The 22093-nt window shown below is 38.0% G+C and overlaps 1 protein-coding gene across 1 annotated transcript in view; it reads left to right on the top strand.

Annotated features, from left to right (window-relative positions):
* The window catches only part of Ccdc168 (coiled-coil domain containing 168), a 37784-nt gene that overhangs the window by 13405 nt on the left and 2286 nt on the right, over positions 1 to 22093 (top strand). The window contains 3 exon segments of the mRNA XM_032899731.1: positions 4532 to 4984; positions 5246 to 7578; positions 7581 to 22045. Of these exon segments, the coding sequence (XP_032755622.1) occupies positions 4532 to 4984; positions 5246 to 7578; positions 7581 to 22045 (17251 nt within the window).

The raw sequence follows: 22093 nt of genomic DNA, 5'->3' as shown, positions 1-22093 counted from the left end.
TTGTTTATATAGTGGATTACATTGATAGATTTTTCGTATATTAAACCATCCCTGCATCCCTGGGATGAAACCTACTTGATCATGATGGATGGTTGTTTTGATGTGTTCTTGGAATCTATTTGCAAGAATTTTATTTGAGTATTTTTGCGTCAATATTCATAAAGTTCTCTTTCTTTGTTGAGTCTTTGTGTGGTTTCGGTATAAGAATAATTGTGGCTCCATAGAATGAATTTGGTAGTGCTCCGTCTGTTTCTATTGTGTGGAATAGTTTGGACAGTATTGGTATGAGGTCTTCTATGAAGGTCTGATAGAATTCTGCACTGAACCCATCTGGACCTGGGCTCTTTTTGGTTGGGAGACTTTTACTCACTGCTTCTATTTCTTTAGGAGTTCTTGGGTTGTTTAGATGGTTTATCTGTTCCTGATTTAACTTTGGTTCCTGGTTGTCCATTTCCTCCAGATTTTCCAGTTTTGTTGAATATAGGCTTTTGTAGTAGAATCTGATGATTTTTTTAATTTCTTGAGATTCTGTTGTTATGTCTCCCTTTTCATTTCTGATTTTGTTAATTTGGACACACTCTCTGTGACCTCTTGTTAGTCTGGTTAAGGGTTTAATCTATCCTGTTGATTTTCTCAAAGAACCAGCTCCTGGTTTAATTGACTCCTATAGTCCTTCTAGTTTCTACTTGGTTGATTTCAGCCCTGAGTTTGATTATTTCCTTCCTTCTACTCCTCTTGGGTTTATTAATTTCTTTTTGTTCTAGAGCTTTTAGGTATGCTGTCAAGCTGCTGACATATGCTCTCTCCTATTTCTTTTTGCAGGCACTCAGAGCTATGAGTTTTCCTCTTAGCACAGCTTTCATTGTGTCCTATAAGCTTGGTAATGTTGTGTCTTCATTTTAATTAAATTCTAAGAAGTCTTTAATTTCTTTATTTCTTCCTTGACCAAGTTCTCATTGAGTAGAGCACTATTCAACTTCCATGTATATGTGGGCTTTCTGTCATTATTATTGTTATTGAAGACCAGTCTTCGTGCATGGTGAACTGATAGGATGCGTGGTATTATTTCTATCTTCCTTTATCTGTTGTCACCTGTTTCGTGACCAATTATATGGTCAAATTTGGAGAAGCTTCCATGAGGTGCTGAGAAGAAGGTATATCCTTTTGATTAGGATTGAATGTTCTATAAATATCTGTTAAATCCCTTTATTTCATGACTTATGTTAGTTTCTCTATGTCTCTGTTTAATCTGTTTCCATGATCTATCCAGTGATGAGAGTGGGGTGTTGAAATCTTCTACTATTATCGTGTGAGGTGCAATGTATGCTTTAAGCTTTAGTAAGGTTTCTTTTATGAATGTAGGTACCCTTGCATTTAGAGCATAGATATTTAGGATTGAGCGTTCATCTTGGTGGATTTTTCCTTTGATGAATATGAAGTGTCCTTCCTTATCTTTTTTAATGACTTTTGGTTGAAAGTCAATTTTATTTCATATTAAATGGCAACTCCAGCTTGTTTCTTTGGGTCATTTTCTTGGAAAGTTGTTTTCTAGCCATTTACTCTAAGGTAGTGTCTCTCTTTGTCTCTGAGGTGTGTTTCCTGCATGCAGGAAAATGCTGGGTCCTCTTTACATATCCAGTCTGTTAGTCTATGTCTTTTTATTGGGGAATTGAGTCCATTGATGTTGAAAGATATCAAGGAATAGTGATTGTCACTTCCTGTTATTTTTGTTGTTAGAGGTGGAATTATGTTTGTTTGTCTCTCTTTTGGTTTCATTGCAAGAAATTATATCCTTGCTTTCTGTACGGTGTAGTTTCTCTCCTTGTGTTGGAGTTTTCCATCTATTATCCTTTGTAGGACTGGATTTGTAGAAAAATATTGTGTAAATTTGGTTTTGTCATGGAATATCTTGGTTACTCCATCTATGTTAATTGAGTTTTGCTGGATACAGTAACCTGGGCTGGCATTTGTGTTCTTTTACGGTCTGTATGACATCTGTTCAGGATCTTCTGACTTTCATATTCTCTCATGAGAAGTCTGGTGTAATTCTTATAGGTCTGCCTTTATATGTCACTTGACCTTTTCCCCTTACTGCTTTTAATATTCTTTCTTTGTTTTGTGCATATGGTGTTTTAACTATTATGTGGTGGGAGGAATTTCTCTTCTGGTCCAATCTATTTATAGTTCTGTAGGCTTCTTATATATTTATGGGCATTTCTTTCTTTAGGTTAGGGAAGTTTTCTTCTATAATTTTGTTGAATATATTTACTGGCCCTTTAAGTTGGGAGTCTTCACTTTCTTCTATACCTATTATTCTTAAGTTTGATCTTCTCATTGTGTCCTGGATTTCCTGGATGTTTTGGGGTAGGAGCTTTTTGCATTTTACATCATCTTTGATGGTTGTGTCGATGTTTTCTGAGGTATCTTCTGCCCCTGAGATTCTGTTTTCTATCTCTTGTATCCTGTTGGTGATCCTTGCATCTATGACTCCTGATCTCTTCCCTAGGTTTTTTTTGTTTTGTTTTGTTTTGTTTTTTGTTTTGTTTTGTTTTTTTTATCTCCAGACCTCTCTCCCTTTGTGCTTTGTTAATTGTTTCTATTTCCATTTTTAAATCCTGGACAGTTTTGTTCAATTCCTTCATCTGTTGCGTTGTATTTTCCTGTAATTCTTTAAGGGATTTTTGTGTTTCCTCTTTAAGGGCTTCTACTTGTTTACCTGTGTTGTCCTTTGTTTCTTTAATGGAGTTATTTATGTCCTTATTAAAGTCCTCCATCATCATCATAAAATGTGATTTTGAATGTAAATCTTGCTTTTCCGGTATGTTTGTATATCCAGTAATTGCTTTGGTGGGAGTACTGAGCTCTGATGATGCCACATAGTCTTGGTTTCTTTCGCTTAGGTTCCTGTGCTTGCCTCTCGCCATCAGATTGTCTCTGGTGTTAGCTTGTCTTGCTGTTTCTGACAGTGGCTGTTTTCCTATTTTCTTTCAGCTGGTTCTAGCCACAGTGTTCTCTTCTCAGGTGTGTAGGCACTCCTGGCAGCTGACTCTCAGCTCTAGGCATGGGCAGGAACTGGAAGGGTCCTGTGCCTGATTCCTCCTTAGCCCCTGTGCCCAGAGGGCACAGATAGCACTAGGTGATTTCCTCTTGGATTGGGAACATGGCCAGAGGGTAGTCTCCTCTGATTTCTCAGGAGTGTCCGCACTTCTGAGGGTCCAGCTCTCTCCCCCACGGGATTTGTGTACAGGGAGCTGCTTTATTGGTGCACTTCAATTCAGGCCTCAGACCTGGACCATGGGTTCCTGCTGCTGACTGCTCCCATATTCCTGTGTCCAGAGGCACTATGCAGTTTCCTCTTGGGCCAGGGATGTGGGCAAAGGTGGGCAGAAGTGGCAGTCTGTCCTGCGGTCTCAGGATTGTTCTCACTTCTGGGTGTTCAGTTCTCTCCCCGTCGTGATTTGGGAGCAGAGAACCGTGGGATGGGATCAGTTCAGTTCTGAGCACAGCCAGAAACTGGAAATCCCCTGTCCCTGAGGACTTGTGCTTTTGTGTGTCCTGAGTACACTAGGCAGGTCACTTGGAGCAGAAAAGTTGATCTTACCTCTGCTCTCGGGTGTGTAGGTGCTCCTGGTGGCTGGCTTTTAGCTTTCAGTGCAGGCAGGAACTGGAAGAGTCCTGTTCCTGACTGCTCTTAGGTTCCTGTGCCCAGGGGGCACAGATGGCACTGGGTGTTGGGTTGGGAATGTGGGCAGAGAGTTGTCTCCTCTGATTTCTCAGGAGTGTCCGAAACTTCTGAGGTTTCGAGCTCTCTTCCCCATGGGATCATTTATCTAATCCTTAAAACACTCTCACAGAAATATCCATTGTAATATTGGCATGTATCTGGACTCCACAGCTCAGCTAAGGTGACATATAAATTAACCACCATACTCAGGTTTATAGGTGACAGTCTGAGCTCTTGTTTACAGAGTAGTCAAACAAGGAAACAGTAGAAGAAAATTGCAACATCTTTGCTATATGTTCATTACTATGATCATTGCTGTGATCCAGAGGTCTACAGAGAAGAACTTCCCCCAAATGTAGGTTATTCTCTTCCTTGTAAATAGCTGGCTAGATCAACTATCTGTAGAAAGTCTACACTTGATGAGATATTCTGTTGTTGTATCCTAAATTCCATAACACTGTTCCTTATAACAATGTTTATACAACAAACAGAAAGATATTCTTTACAATCATATAATCTTCACCCCTTGACTCATTATTATTAAAAAAAAATACCTATAAAGAGATTGAGAGAGAAATTCTCTTACTCTTAAATAAATGTTTTTTTTTTCACTTCAACAACTGATTGGTCTACTAAAGGAAATTGAGGTGATGAGTTCCTTAACAATGTGGGTGATAGCTTCATCTTTACCTTCATGTTTATAAACAATCTTCTTTTCAGCTATGATAGACTTTTCTTAAGTCTAGAGTGATAGTGTATAAAAATGCTTATTGTAAGTTGCAACTCACACTGTTTTCTTATCTCTAGAATTGAAACCTTTTCAGGAAGAGTTACAACTACTTCTCCATCTGAAGAGAATGGAGATAACAGTAGAGAAAGAGCTTTTTCTTCATATGATGACTGTGAATTTCAAGAAAGCCATTTTTGTGAAAGTCACTCATCTTCAGGTGGGACTAGTGGACCTTTGTCAATGTTTCACTCTAAGGTAAAAAAAATTTTCATAAGCCACAGAAAAGATCAGCAAAGTAAATATCAAGAAATACACTTTTCTGCTAGTAACTTGTTTTCAATAATGAAAAGCAACAGCACAAAAGATTCACTCCCTGATGATGTTAGCTTTCAAAGCACTTTTCAATTTATAAGAGATAAGGATCTCAATGTGACACCATGCCCCCTTGTCCATTTATTTCTTTCTGGTGACCAAATTAGACAAGTAGAAGAAAATATAAGAAGAAAAATCCCTGTGAACCCCAAAGCTCGGTCAGCTGATTCAAAAGATCAGCAAAGTAAATATCAAGAAATACACTTTTCTGCTAGTAATTTATTTTCAATAATGAAAACCAACAGTTCAAAAGACTCACTTCCTGATGATATTAACTTTCAAAGCACTTTTCAATTTATAAGAGATAAGGATCTCAATGTGACACCATGCCCCCTTGTCCATTTATTTCTTTCTGATGACCAAATTAGACAAGTAGAAGAAAATATAAGAAGAAAAATCCCTGTGAACCCCAAAGCTAGGTTAGTGAGAGAAGCTGATCGTCTGCACCACCAATTTCAGGAACCATTAATTTATAATGTACATTCTAATAAAATATTTAGTCCTCCCAAAGCACAAGATACTTTCGTGGACCAAAATGCCATACAGAATCAAATGACTCATGAAGCACATTTTACTAGACAAACCCAAGAGTTTATTTATAACCAAGAGTCAGTCAGCAGGCAGCACGGTTTTGCTCAACCTCTAAATTTTATGACAATGCCATTTTCTAGCAGCATGCAAGACTCCTTCCAGGCCCAAGATATATATCATAATGATAAGAGCCAACATTTCATCGATATACCATGTATTGTTGAAATAAAAGGCTCAACCAAGGGCATAAAGTCTGATGAACATATCAGTGGGACCCAAAATTCTATTGATTTTAATGACCCAAACAAGAGTAGCTATTTAGTCAAAGAGCAACGTAGTGATTTCCAAAATGCTGAATTTCTATCTTTAAGTTCACATTCGTTTGCTGAAGCTGTGACACAACAAAACACAATGCCAGAAGCCCAGCAATTCGTGGCTTCATTGGATTCAAACCAGTATCATGCATACAGCTCAATGTCTCTTTCATCCATCATTAAAAAGCGAGGGAGAAAGGTACTAGACAATGAAAAAAAGCTCAGACTTAAAGTTCTATCTCTAAAAGCAAAGAAAATGTCTTGTTCACAGGTATTTCCAATCATAGTATGTCATACTTCAGGAAGTAAGATTGAGTTAAGATGTAAGAAGAAAAAAATAGTACATCAAAGGAAAATAATGTCAGATATAGCATTGTACCTTATTTCTAAGCTAAGCCCTAAGCTCATCACTCACCATGTTAAAAAGTATTTCATAAAAAGTCTAATGATGGTCATTCCAGACTTAATAAATCATGAACATTTTCTGCAGGAGCAACATAGATTAACAGATACAGAAAAAACCAATTACGCAAGTTCTACTGATAGAGTAAGCTTGAGTATTACTAAAAATATAGAACACTCATCCATGATCAACACTAAGGAAGTGACAGCTCCTTGTTCATTATTTGAAACAAATAGAGATGGAACTAGTGAGGACTCAGTTCAGCACACACTTGACCTGAACATTCCAAAGCATGAGGCGCTTTCAGAAGTGTTATCAGAGTCTCTACAGAAAGATGTTTCATTACCCAAAATAGAAGTTCAGAAGGACATACAAACTACAAAGAATGTAGACGAGTTGACACTCAGTATACCAAACACACAAAAGTGCTTTCTAAACGAAAGAATACAGAATGCCAAAAATTTAAAAGAAATCGATCTGAGCTTTTCAGGTATCAATTTACTTATTACCCTAGTATCCCAAAAGCATGAGAAAAATGAATTGAAAGATATAAATGTTCAAGTGATTACGAGAAGCATAAATCTGAAGGAAGAGAAACCACTAATGACTATTACAGAATATGACAATATTACAGAAACTGACAGTGAAAAGCTGGAAAGCAATGCCTCAAGCAATACAAAAAATACACATCAATATGAAAGAGTGTCAGATACCTCTCATGATACTATGCAGGCTATGATTTCTGAACCCTGTGATATGGAAATATATAGCAAATTAAAAGCCAAGGCAGATACACCAATAGTAAATTATAGTCACTCTGAACTACAAGAGAAACTACTAGATGAAAAGAAAATCCAGGAACTAAAGCACATTGATGATAGCTCCATATTTAGAAAGCCACAAGAGTGCAACGGGGATAAAGAAAAAAGTAGAGAAACAGTTCCACTGCTGACAGAAGACTTGAGAGTCATTGTATGTCTTAAGCAAAAGGCTGAAAGTGTCCAATTTGAAATGGGACAGATACACTTAGAAAATAAAACAATTCAAAGTAAAGAGAAAAAAGTAGAGTCACAGACTATTTCTACACAGACGGTATGGGAGACCAGCTCATGTCCTTCGACAGAGCCACTACAAGTTGAAAAAGTGTGGCAAAGAATAGACAAAGCTACAGAAACAGAAGAGGCTGCAGGTCCCATGCACCCACCTTCAATGCCAGAGAACTTGCCTACTAGTGAACATTTAGTTGAAAAAACAGAATGTTGTTTCCCTTTTAATGGAAAGGACAAAAAGTCATTGGATGGTCATATTACAGAAGACAAAGAAGATTGGATAAAAGACTTATGTGCAGTTGCCACAGGACCTTTCAAAACCAGAAAAAAATCATCAGGAACAAAAAATGTAATCAGGGTCAAACATAAAATTATAAAAGTGAAGAAACCTGCATTTACCCAGAGACTTTGTGTTAGGGCATGTGACACTCTGATCCGTAGGAGAAGAGCGGGAGGAGCTTTGAAAGCACTACTAAACAAATGCTATGTAATGCAACGTTGGCACTCAGGCCTCTCAGTGTTCACCCTCAGAGATCTAGCATTCCTAATAATACAGTAAATATCCAAATAGCACACCCCAAACCCCAAGTTGAAAAGGAAGAAAATAATTTAGATTCACTTACTAAAGAAAATGAAGCTAGCGATCCCCTAGAAGTTCAGTCCTGCCACGGTGGGAAAGTGGTGGAACAGGTGCTGCGGGAGAGAGGGGCTCACAGTAAGAGGAGCTTCAGTTGTGATACACAGCCAGTGAAGGAGATTAAAATGGAGAGTGAAATGTTTCAAGCAGAATTTTACACAGAAGCAACTGAGAACCCAGTTGACTCATTAAGAATGGATTCGCTTTATGTTGAGAATATAAAGAACAGCACATCTACACAAACAGAGCTCCTAAATTCTGCAGAATCAGAGTTGGGTCCTCCAACATCAGAAAAATTAGTGATGGGAGACTCTCTGAGCCAGTCAAGAGAAAGCAGTGTTCTGAGTATTGGGAATGATGCAGAGGGAATTAGCTGCGCTTTTACGCAAAAAGCTCTGTTGTGGCTTTTAACTTACTTCATGCCTATTTTGACTCGATCTAAAAAGAAAAAAGACCAAACAAAATTCGCAAACGTAAGTATAGTGAAAATGAAATATGTAAAGAAGGTGAAACCACCAGCTTCAAAAACATTCACTATCAGAGGCAATAAAAAGTCAAAATTAAGCCTCAAGGCCAAATTTAAAAAGATAAGCCAAGCTAAAGCATTTTTACCTGAATGGCAGAACACTGTTTGTTTAACCATTGATAGTGGATTGCGGGAGGTGTTCCATCATGCGCAACTAAAGCAGGGAGAGCAAGCAAGCAAAGTCCGTGTTGCTTGCACTGCTGAGAGTAGTGAATTCTACAATAGAGAGAAAAAACCTCAAGAAGAGAAACAAAACCCCTTTCTACAGCATGGCCAACATCTGTGGGCTGACGCAGATGAGAGGAAGGAAACTCTCCCAGACCTATCACTCTCCCCTATAAGTCAAAGACCATCTGTTAACAGTCAAAATATAAAAATCCAAACCAATTCCCTGCAAAATGCTTTAAAGGCTAACCTACAAATGGATCCCCTAGAGGCTGAAGGATTACAGAAAACTACCAAAGCAGAAAATGGTGTAAACTTTCCTGTGGTTCCTAAAATTTTATCTGAAGTAGGGACCTTTTCGCCTGGTGATTTTGCAAACCAAACAGATGATAATTTAGAATTAAAAAAAATCTCTGAAAGTAAATTAGATTTGTATCCTGTAGTAAACTATTCAGAGACCTCAGCAAACCTGCCGGTGACGTTCCTGCAGTCTTCCGACTCTGTTACAGGGTCCTTTGTTTATAGACATAAAGGAGAGAGAAAAACACCAAGATCAAAGAAGCAGACACCATTGAGTCAGAGACGTAGAACTATGAGTGAAATAGAACCACAGACAGTTAACTTCAGGTTCGGGAAAAAACGGAAATGTAACAAAGAAATGAAAGATCTGCAGCAAAGAGCTAACATAGCAGCTGCCTGTTTGTACATTGTTCCTTCCAAGGCACATATTTTGTCCAACATAAAAATTAGAAGATCAAAACCCTGGACAGAAAAACAGAGAATAAGAAGACTTGGTCATTTGCAACTAATGCAAGAGAAGTCACCAAGCGGAAGAAATGCAGTCCGCTCAGGTTCTGCCAATGCAAGTAGTTTTTCTAGCCTGAGGAGCTATGGAGAGGAGGGGAAAGAGAAGCCAGAAGACTTCCCGATCTCAAAAAAGAGCCCTTGTCTTGTATTTGGTATGAGTCAAGAAAAAGACCACAATCTTCTTAGATCAGACAAACAACTGAACCAAGTAAAGAGAACAACTACTCAGATAGTACCACAAATACTCACAGAAGCTATTTCATGTTCTGCAACATTCCCCATCCCAGATGAATTTCCATTGGAAAAGCCAGCACCCTATCTCAGCGTTTACCCTTTAAAGTTTGGGGAAGTCAAGAGCAATGCATTATCTAAAAGAGAATGTGGTTTATTTCATGAAAGACAACCCAACAAACACACTGGTGACAGTGAAAAGGAGGCAAAGGAACTATCGGTCTCATACATTAATCCAAACCATAGTAGGGAAATGAAATGTTACTCAACCCAAATGAAACACACATATCAGGAGAAAAACTTTGCGGATGAAACTTCCTCTTCAAACAATGCTGCACCTGAAGTTAATGTGAGCAACAAGATAGAGAAAGGCTCACTGAGCGAGAAAGTACCCTATTTGATACAAATGAAGTCAGAGACACCGTGTCACAAAGGGAAGTTTATTTCAGATGAAATCAAAGAAATTGATATTCAAGATAAAGAAGAAAAGCAAAATAATGACACATTATCAATGTTACTCCCACGACATAGCCAACATTTTATCTTTTATTCACATCCAAGCAGGGATCCTAACTCTCATAAAGGAGTGAAACAAAGAGGGAGAGACCTTCTGTTCATTGTGGAACAAGATGTCGCACAGCAGAATGAGTCAGCAGATAAAACTCTCGGAGAGTATGACATGTTTACATCAAGTTCAAAGCTTCATTCCCTAAAGTCAGAAGAGTCACAAATAGAAGTTCTTAACACTGTTAGGAAAAAATGTCCCAGCTCAGCTGACGGAGCTCAGGCACAGGAACTGAACAAGTGGACTAAGCTGGACAGAGATGAGCTTAAAAATGATCTACAACCAAACATCTTAGAGTCTTTGAATCTCTCAACTCCCGGTGTACCAAGATCTAAAAGACAGAGCAAGGTGTTTACAGACAAAACCTTACAAGGTAAAATGTCTTCAACAGGTGTGACTATGAAAGGAAAGAAAGCATTCGTTTCTAAGGTATTAACTATTCCACAGTGTGGTCATAGGAAAAAACTACTTCCCAAAACCTTGAAATCACAGATCTGTGAATTACTAATAAAATCTGGGGTCTTACTTGATAGTCTTAATATAATCATATTAGGAGACCCAACATTAGAGAAAAGTAAAAGATTAACACAGAAATTGGCAGCAATAGCGTTAGAGACTTTGGATTTGTCCACACCTACATATAAAGAAAGTAAGAATTTAAAATTCATAGAAAAGGGAGATGAAATGAGTACCGATCATCTAGCTGCTAAAGCACATAAGGCAGCAATCTCTCCTACACTTAGTGCTACAGAATGTGTAACGCCAAAACAATATAAACCTGTGACAGTTCCACCCCTAAATGCCATCTCTTCTATGCCTGTGTCTCTCGATGTTAGTACATGTACTGGAGTAAAAGATAGGGATATAATGTGGACAAGATCTAGTCATGAGCTTCACAGCCAGTCCGTACAAGAAGAGAGATCTTATCATGCATATTCCACTGACAAGGATGCTACTTCAAATGGCACCAAAGATCTAAAAAGTCAAGGTGAAGAAGGAAACCCACTGAGTTCCCAGCATTTCAGTTTCAGTTCTCAGACTACGGCAGGGCCTAATTCTGTGAAATCTGATTTACAGTTGATTAATTCAGTACCGTGTTGTGAGTTAGAGAGAGCTCTGTATGATGGGCAAGCACAGCCAGTCAGTGTTAGTAACCAGCAAAGCAGCACAGGAGGGGTAATGTTACAACTTCTAAACACAGAGGAATCTGAGATTGGCCCTGCCCCGTGTGACAACACCTGGGATAGAAATCCCAAGAGAAAGTATGCCTACCCCATTTCTGAACAAAAAGCATGGAGTCAAAAGAACTTGAGGACTTTGAAACCTTTACAGGAGCCCAGCCTTACATCATCTGAAAAAAAAGGTGAGAACTGCACATTACAGTTTCCAGGCAAAAGAGAGGTGAGTCCCATGACAAAACAAGCTTCAAAGCTGCTTAGTATTGCAAGGCAGAACCCAAAAGTCCATAAAAAGAAAAGGTACCATAATAATAAACACCTATTGAGAAAGATAGTGCATGCTATTGAAGCTGTTGAAATTTGTGCACTCAAATTGATAACTGATAAACTGTTACTTAATACAGCAGAAGGGACTGATTTTTATAGACAAATACCTCAAAGATCTATAGCAGAGGAAAAAGCAAAGTTACAAGCAAACTTAGCCACAACTTTCTTGGGACCTTATAATTTCCAACCTGTTTCATTTGACTTTAAAAGCCAGGTAAACATGATTAAATTACCAGAAAATGAAAGTGTGTTGAATCAGAGATTTTCAACTATGAAAAAAAAGAAGCTATTAGTTTCAAAGATAATTAAAATAAGTGGATACTCTATTACAAACCATAAGAAAGTTAAATTAAGAGTCAAAATGAAACCCATACAACTCAGTGGAAACATAGCTGATATACTTCAAAACACTGTTCACTTCATATCAACTACTAATAGAAAAAGTAAATTCAAAGCAGAGGTAAGTTGGGGAATATCAAAATTGACTCAGACACAGCCAATACATATGGAGTCATTAGTTGAAGACATGGAGTGCAATGATTCTATTGACAAAGATGGTTCCAACACACAAGAAGGCCTCGAAAATGCACTTCCAAATGTGAGGAAGTCACAGAATTGCTTAGAAATCTGTGAGTCGGCCAATGACACTACCAAACGTGGCAAAAAGAAAACTGACCAATCTTTTTTAAAAGAAAAATCTCCATTTTATTTGACAGAAATTGTTACTTCTATTACCAGGAATTTAATAACGTCCAAAGAATTTAAAAAGCAGATTGGTAACATGAGAATGCCTAACCTGTCAGCTCAAAATGGTGCGCCTTCACAGGTAATGGAGGCCAGAGATTCACAGTCACCTCATGTAGAATTTGAGACACTAAGAACCCCAGAGATAAAAGTAGATAATGAGGTAAATACAAACATGAAATTTGTCTATCCATGTATTCAACATATAAAAACAGAGCTATCCCATAAAATATGGGATATTTATAGAAAATCTGCAAAAGGAAATCGCTTGAACAAAGCAATAGTGAAGAGGAAAGAGGGGTTTGGACAGCCAGTTTTGTTTAAAACACCTTCACAGAGAGTCCAGCCATTTGAAGCAGATCAAATGAGACAGTCTCATCCTTTCAAACCAGAAGTCTTTTCAGCTAACATGGTTCACCCCAAGGACATAACGCTTCAGAAAAGAGCTATTTATTTAATAGATCAAGAAGGAAACACAAAAGCTGGAGAAGAGTTTGACCAAGAGGCTGTCCTTTCTTGTAATGCACATTCTCTTCACGTTGAAAAGCAGAACAATGAATTTAAAACAGGTTGGAAAGCAACGTCTTCACCTTGTGCCCTGCTCAAGAAACAGGAAAAGCCTACTATCTTAGGACCTATGTGGGGATCTTATGCGAGTGACCATACCTATCTGGAAACTACAAGACAAAAAGATAAGGCAAAAGTATTGAATATGAAAAGTGCTGTGTGTGTCAAACGAATAAAGCTGAAGGCCAAGAAAACACCAGTTTCTCTACTTCTTGCACATGGGGGCAGAAGCAGTAAAAAAGAACTAGGACATAGCATGCAGCATCAGAGCATATTAGAACTGAGGAGAAATATAAAAAACCTGTTTGGAAAAGCTAATTTGGACCCCAGGTGCTTTATCTCCCCAGTTAAAAAACTTACCAGAGTAAAACTGGAGAGAGGCGAGTTGGAAGAGAGCAAAAGCATTCTTCCACAGGTAATTCTGGAGAAACCATCTAACCAAAGGCAAATGTCAGGGTCAGGAGGTGTTGATGAATCTAGAAAACTAGAAGAAAATATTAAAGAGGCACATGATCATAGCTCTTTCAAGGACATTCACCAGCAATTTTGGGTTAAGTCAGACCACACTTGCAAACCAGAAGATTTACAAAGAAGGATGAACTCTGAGTTAACGTCACAAAAAGCAGAAACTGATAGTCTTGGGCTAGATAACCCAAGTACTATAAGAACAAATGTCTACAGTGACCCACAAGATAGCCTACAACACAAAAATTCCCTGGAGAAAGGGACATGGAGACCAGAAATGGCTCTCCAGCCAATGAAACCGTTTTCTCATTTCAGAATGACAAATGAAATCATAATGAAACAAGATATCAAGCCATCAAGTCCACAGAGGACGGTAAGACTGGAAGTAATGGACAAGCCATTCGATTCAAAGGAACTGTTGCTTACTCCCAGTTGTATGGTACAGCAACAAAATCTTTTCACAGATCCTCTTCTGGGATCCATTTCCTCTCATGTACCACACCAGCCTCATACTGAAGAATCAAAAGAAGTCATGAAAATAAGTAGTAAAATCTTAAATAATTTGACCCAACAGCAAAAGAATACCCCAAATGAAGACGATATTTCTGATATGGATCACATGCCAAGAAGTATTGAAAAATTACTCTTGCTTATTAAAGAACAGGAAAAGAGAAGGAAAAAAAGTAGAGGGGTTAAAAAAATTGAAGTAGCAAAAGACATAAAAACAACAATGAGGAAGTCAATTTCATTTCTAAATGATTCACCATCAAGGACACAATTTATCAACAGTGGTATGTCCAGGCAAAGAGACGGGACAGAGCCAAAAGGGAGTGTAGACTCATTGTGCAGAGAGCAAAGGCTGTGTGTACAAGGGATCAGCCTAGACGGTGTTTATACAGATGAGCCTGCTTCCAAAGTTACACGTCAAAACAGAAGAACACCACTCACAGAAAGTGTCCTGTGTCAAAATAGGACAAATACGAAGGTGAGGAAGACAACTTCTGGAAGGCTGCTTAACATTGCAGGATATAGAAGCCTTAGCTTCAGAAAGGAACTAAGACATAGCATGAAGACACAGAAGGAGCTGGCACAAGTAAAAATGGTGGCAGATATAATTTGGAAGGAGTTGTGTGCTTCTGGCTACCTTGCATCTCAAATAAAAAAACTTATGGAAGTTAGAGAGGGGAAAGGCAAACTACAAAAACCATATATTCCTCCACAAATGACACTGAAGAAAATGAATGAAACTAAAAGGTTATCTGTACAGCCAATATCAAGCACTGTCAGAAAACCAACACAATATACTATAAAGCCCAAAGAACACCAAATGGTTTTATTAGATATTATTCCACAAAATAAAGATCCATTAATGACTGGTCAACAGGTGAAGGAGCTTAGACTTATCAACTTCAATTCCCATTTGGAACCAGAAGCATACCGTGTTGTATTTCCAGAGACGGGAGAAACTGATTACAGTAGGCTTGAGGCTCAAAGACCCAGAGAAGTTACAGATTATGAATTCTCCACTGCACAAAGCATAAATCAGGGAGTTGTGAAAGACTCTGTCAAACATGCACTTTCAATTCCACCCAGGAGAGGAGGACCCAAGAAAACAAATATATTAAGTCCCAAAGAACATGACGTATTTCTCGTGGGGCTGGATACTTTCCAGGAAAAAGCATGTAAGGTGCAAGAACTGCTTAAACAAAGCACTCCCAGGGTAAGCTCGGGGTCTGTTGCCTGTCCAGTTAAGCAGTCCTTTGACTCAGAAAACACTAAGGTACCTAAGAAAGTGGGTATGTATCATAGCATAAAAAATATTTCCCATATCTCTGGAAAAGAAGGATTAAGAGAAACTGACACAGAACTAGGTTCCAAAGCACAGGCATCTCTCTGCCCAGATTTAAAGGCTCTACACAAAACAGTTACAGCTCAGAAAGGCTGTACAAAGACCACTCAGAAGCCTAGAATCATTCCGCATTTTGTACATTGCCACAAGAGGGCTCCTTTCTACTTAAAACAAATCTGGAGTCCGACAACGAAGGACAGTGGTGTAGGGCCCAAAAGGGATCTCAAGGGAAAAGAAAAGGCAGAACCAGTTGACAGTCCATTAAAATTAAACAGACAGAAAGTGGACAGTTCCAAAAAATTGAGGCCAAGATACTTGGTTATTTTTATCCAGAACAAAGAACAAATTCTGGAATTTTTTTTATCTTGTATATTATATCAACTTCAGTATGAAAATACACAGAAACAAATCTCAGCAAAAGCAGCTCTACATCCAAAAGTTTTTAAGCCAGTGGTAGAAAAAACATCAAGTGAAGTAAACGTTCTAGGAGATCAATCTTCAAGTTCAGAAGGAGTTACCCTGCATACTAAAAGAGGCAAGGATTGGCAAGAAAATGCATGCAAGGCTTTCCAAGTGTCTAATCCTCAATCTTGGATGGATATACGTAGGATTACACCACTACAGATAAAGAAGGCATTAAAAACAGTAGGTAACCTGGACTATAACACCTTAAATAGAGAACATGGAGAACAGCAAAGAAGAATAAAAAGATTAAACCAGCACAACCTGCCATTTTCTTTCAAGAATCCAGAGGAACATATATTTTGTTCCCCAAATTATTCTTATGTCCAATCACATTTAGAGCCTCAGGCAAAGGAAGCATTGTCAAAAGAAGCCAACACGTCAAGCAGGACAAAGGGGCTAGATTTGTCATCTACAGATCAACTAAGTACTGCATGTGAATGTAGACCAAAGTGGATTTTTCCCTCAATTATTTCAGAGCAATCAACAAAACAAGATGAGGTGGTGCCTTTGGAGTCAGGCAGTAACACTATAAAATGCCCAGGCCTTTTGTTGTCAGAAAGAAAGCAGTCATCTGATGGAACACAGAGAAATGAATCAGTGACAAATGATCGCTTGCCCATGCTAAGAGTCAGCACAAAGGAATTGTTATCACATAAAGCAACAAACGAGAAGCAACAGGAGCTATATCTACCTGAGGTGTTCATGCATTGCCTTTTATTATACATGCAGTGTTTGCATGAAAATGTAAAACTGAAGGATAACATAGAATATGGAGTTATGAAAGATATAATATGCCTTGAAAGAAAAGCCACAAACTTGAAGAGGTTAGAATTTCCACCTAATAGGTCCACTGACTATGCTGTAAGCCATGAAGTAGAACCACAGTGTTCCAAAAAAGAAAAAATGATATGCATAAAGTACAGAAAGGATAAACCAGGTTCAGTTGTAATAAAAGCATGTGAACCCTTCCCTTTACCTCACTTCAAGTTGGATAAAGAGAAAATTGATGTGAGCATCTCAAGAAATGTAAGACAAGAAAAGTATAAATCACAGGAAGAGGAGTCTGACATAAAAGAAATGAAGATGGTTGGAATAACAGGCTCTAACATTATGTTAAAGACAAAGGAATCAACACTATGTTATTCATCCAGTGGAAGGAAATTAACTTTAGGCTTTGACACTACAAAACAAGGCAAAGTACAAGAAATGTTAAGTAAATCAGACATGAAACAAACACAATCTTTTATTTCCTTACCATGTCTATCACAATCTAATTTAAATACAGGAATAAAAGTAGAAAAAAATAAGTCAGAACTACTAAAGGACTGCCTTCCACCACTAAAGCCCCTGCTATCACTACAAGGCAGAAAAGTACCATTTTCAAATCCATTTAATAGAGATAATTTTTGTGACTTAATAGAATTAAATTATCTTCCACAGAGGAAAGAATATAGGAATAATATGCCACATTTGAAAGATATAATAACCCTGAAACATATTGCTCGGAAGGGGAAAAAGCCACCTTTTAAATATTTGCTACATGAAAAGGAACCATGGTGGGACAATAAAATACAAAAATTTATTCAGGGCAACAAAAATAATCTAGATGTAGTTCAGAATAGACCTTGGGATTCTGTCCCTTCTTCGCCTTTTCTGGAATGGGATCCTAAAACAATGGAGGCATACTTAAGAGAAATAACGAAGTTATGCCTTGGATCACCAGCAGTGTTAGAATTAGGTGCAATAGGGATGTACCGAGAGCTAACTGATGATGTTTTAAGGAGCATCAAAAAAGCAAACCATATGCCACTGAAAGAGAGATTGCAGATAGAGCCCAAGGAAGTATTACATTCAAGCAGACTATCTTTGAGACAGAAGCTGTCTTCAGCATCACAGGAGTTACAATTTAATGCTGAAGAAAAGGAAAAAGGGATACAGGAATATAAAAAAATTAAGAATTGGAACAAACCTTTCATGCATTCTCTTTCTTACTCTCACGTGGACACAAGACTAAATGGAGAGGAAGCTATGCAAATAAAAACCCAATCTTCTAGTCATTGCTCAAAGCTCCAAAGACCATCAAATATAAGGGAAATTGTTTATAAAAAGCCTGGTTTTGGACCTGTTTTGAACAGTGTAAAACATTCCTTGGAATATGTAATGCAGAAAGAAGAGAGTACAAAAACAGAAAAAGACATCCATTTGAAAGAAAACCAAACAGTTTCACAGAAAATTCAGTTAGACATCAAAGAGACAGAACAAGAGCTACAAGAGCTATGGAATAAAGATGAACTAAATGCAGTTGCAACTGATACCAGCACATGGACACAGACAAATGTAAATGAAAACTTGAGACATTTGCAGGAAAGAAAATGCAAACTAGGTGACAGTTTGGCCTTGGCATCTTTACCTCACAGTGAGTTGGGCATAGAAATAATAGGGCAGGAAATAGAATCCTGTTCTCTGCTTTCACAGAGTATGGAATCTTCAGATTCAGAAAAATTAAATTTTACAGCATCTCCTTTGAATGATATAAGTGGTACAAAAAGATCAAGATGCTTGTCATCTAAAGAAGAAGATGGAGTAAACACATTTGAAAGAATCAAAGCGCATCCCAAGGCCAAACATGTGAACATGAAGAAATCACCCCTTTTATGTGTGCCCAAAATAAAAAGATTTAAAGTGGATCTTGAAGAGCAAAGTAAAAAGAAGTATGAAAGTAGTAGGGAAAAAGTCATGCCTCTGAGAGAAACATGTTCTGCCATCACTTCTTCAGATGTCGTTAACTTTGACACATCAGAGGAAGTGGAAACAGAAACAATGAAAAGTCATGTGCCTTACCCTGTGCTACAAATATCATTGTCTGTAGGGCAAGTAGGATCTACGAAGACTACTGCTAACAATTTTAATAAAAGAAAACTACCTTCACCATGGGAAGAAGAAGAAGTACAAACCCCAGACATTGATAATTTGACATCCTCCAGCAGCTCAATTTGTATGACAAAGATATCGGCACCTTCTCGTGTGTCCAGTGTCAAAAAACACAGAACTGAACTGAGCAAGAAAAGAACTCATTGTTGGAATAGTAATGAAAACACAGGACAGAAACAAGAAAGGGCAAGACACTGTAGTGAAGTTGCAACAAAACGTGATGCTTCTATACCATTGCTTACAACAGGGCAAATAGCATCCAGAAACCAAATTTCTACATGTTCAAAAAAGAGGAAAATTCTTCCCCCAGTGCAGAAAGAAGTGCAAACCCCAGCCACGGATTGTTCAACACACTCTAGTGGCACGGTTTTAAAGGCAAAGATATGTGCACCTACTCACGTGTTCAGTCTAAGTGAGCACAGTACCCCAAGAAAGAGGAAGACTCCCCATGGGAAAAATAAAGAACAGGTAAGACAGAAACAGGAAAAAGCAAGAAAGTTTAATGTGTTTGTAACAAATAGTGATTCTTCTGTGTCTTGTGGAGTGAATAAAGAGGAAGATATACAGGGAAAAACACAATGTTCTCTTCCACTGTCAGAGGTTAAAGATCTATCAGACTCAAACCAAATAATATGCGTGAAACCATCAGGTTATGTGTTAAGGAGTATAAAAGAATCAACACAGGAAGAAGGAAAGAATATACTCAGAAAAGAGATGAAACAGGAAATGATCCCCATATCAATAGATAAAAAGGTAAAGAACCTACCACGATCATACACTGTCAGTATCAAAACGTTGCAGAGCAAAATCCAGGGAGAAAAACTTTCAGATCTGGCAAGTACAATTGTAAAGTTGCAACTCAAGAAATGTTCAGGTTCACAGACAGCTGATAGAAAAGTTTACAGTGAGATTAAATTACTGAAAGAGCATGTGCCCCAGAAAGAAAAGGCAGGTAAAATAAGGCATGTGGGTGTGAACAGTAGCATAGTGCATCCCAAAAATATACATTTGAAGGCAAAGAGATCATCTATTTTACCTATGCAGAATTTGAATGACTTTCAGTGGAAAACTAGAAAGCAGGGGGGAAAGGTCAAAGAAGATAGAAGTGAGCCACAAATAACAGTAATTAAGAAGTTGAGTGAGATAACCACTGCTATGTCTCCCCAGCCTAGTCTTAATGCGGATATGGGAATCAAAGAAGAATGTGCACCAATGTTAACAAGATCCTCTGTTTTAATGGGACACTTACAGAAATCAGCAGATTCTGAAAAAAGCATTTCCATTCAATCAACTAATTCTTCAATTAGTCAACACAGTGAAAAACATTTGTCAGAGGAAAAGAAAGAAGTTGGAAAGCAAATACCAAAGCTCATAACAACCCACAAATATCTAGAAATAAAAGTGCAGAAACCTAAAAATGAACAAGGCTTGGCTTTGACTCACTGTAAATCTTCTTTATCACAAGATTTGCCTCGTCCCCAATCGTATGAGAAAAGAGAATGCAGTAAAACAAAACTGAGACTTAGAAATCCTGCTTTGCAGAGAATATCAATGAAAGGAGAAACAGTACCTAGAGAGGTAGGTATCACTGTTGGTGATACCATGAAAGATGTTAAAAATCATCAGACGCCTCAGAGAGAAGAGCTATATAAAAAAGAAATAATAGAAATAACAGACAGGAGAGGCACAGATATAACTTTGAAATCACGGAAATCACTTCTGCCCCAGAAGCTCCACAGAACAGAACTGTACATGCACATTAAAGACCCCAATCCAAAGAAGCATGATGACAACAAAAATGAATCTCGAGTTTTGAGGAAAATGTACACTTCCAAAGTTTTTCTAAGCGGTGTCACGCAGGGTAAAGGTGTACAAGTAGTTGAAGCAAACCATCTTCTAGATGGTTTAGAAAGCAAACTTTCTTGTCCACTCCCACAAATTATTCCAACATTATCAAATGCAGAAAAAATAACACAGAAAGAGGACATGTGTACTCATGTCGGAAAAGGAAAACAATATTCAAAACAGATAGAAAAAACAGTAGACTTGACAATTGAGGTGCCTGGCAAAAAGGCAAAGGTCTCACCAATTTCATGTTTTCTTAGTGCAAACGAATTTGTCCTGAATATGAAGGTTCTGGAGAAAAAAGTACACAAAAATAAAAGTGAACTCACTGTGGTTGCATCACGAACTTTCTTGTCCATACCATCAGCCGGTTCTAAATATTCACAGGACAAAACACAGAAAGGCGTAGCAGGATTTACAAAATCCCATCATCCACAAGAAAATTTCCAAGAACCAGCAGATACCCAGAACACAGCAACCAGAGAGCTGACTGAGGTTGATTGTAAGTGTATTTTCAAGGCACCAGAACACAATGTGCTACTGAAACAACCTAGGCTACAGAAGTCAAAGTGTATGACTAGGACCCTGCCAATAAGTCAACATCCACATATTGAATCAGATCGTCGTAAACCAATCTCCCCACATCAAATTGATTTCACAAAATTAGGTGCCATAATAGGGCAAAAAGTGCTGGATATGTCCTTAAAATGCCAAAAGGGTCAGCCAGGAAAATATAAAAAAGAACCTTCAACTAAAACTTTACATTGCAAAAAGAAAAGTGAAATCAAAGATACTTTAAGTCATGAAGCTAAGTTTCCAGTTTCTCGACTCTTTTTTTCAGAAAAGATACCACTTAAAAAACTAAGCACTGTCCATTCAAGTACATCTCAAGATAAGGGAAAGCAAATTGTGAGGACAATAGAGCAAGCCAAGCCTTCAGCCAAAGGTGAACTACAGGTTAAGCCAAAATCCTCTCCTTTTCATAATGTCCCAGTACCCAGCAGAAATCAGTGGACATCTTTACAGATAAATGTGGATAAAAAAACTGTGGTGAACATCAGTCCACAAACATCGTCAGGGGTACTCATGAATACTAAGGAGATGTGTGTCACAGGAAGGAAAGAAGGCCCACCAATGATTGTTTCTGCAAAGCAAAGCCTTCTAGAACAAAAATTGTCTCAAACAAGCAGTCTTAATTCATTGTATGCCTATATTCCTATTTGTCCAAAAAGCCAGAAAATAATAAATCTGAAAAGAGAACTGAAACCCAAATATTCAACTATGAGAATTCCAAAGCACCCAATTTCAAAGATGCTTGGCATCATAGGATGGAGTAGTCCAGGCAGGAAGAGGAAATTAGAATATGCCTTCAACAAACCAAAAACCATGGTTCCAAGGAGTAAAGATACCTCTTCAGGAATCATTATCAGAAGTCTTTGTGTTTCCATGATAAATCCACTTCACAACGAAGGAATAGTTGAATCAAAAACAAATTCATGCAGGGATGTGAGAGTCAGTCCTTCTAAACTCCAGGAGAAATTACCAGATTCTAGAAAAATTGAGGACATTTTAATACATAGACACTCATTTGACACTATAGAAACTCGTCTGGGAAGAACCGTGAGCATAGATGTCCCATCTCCGGGCCTACAGCCACTGTCTGAGACC

Source organism: Rattus rattus, chromosome 4 (assembly GCF_011064425.1).
Source record: "Rattus rattus isolate New Zealand chromosome 4, Rrattus_CSIRO_v1, whole genome shotgun sequence".
NCBI lineage: Eukaryota > Metazoa > Chordata > Mammalia > Rodentia > Muridae > Rattus > Rattus rattus.
This window is presented reverse-complemented; position numbering and strand designations above follow the sequence as displayed.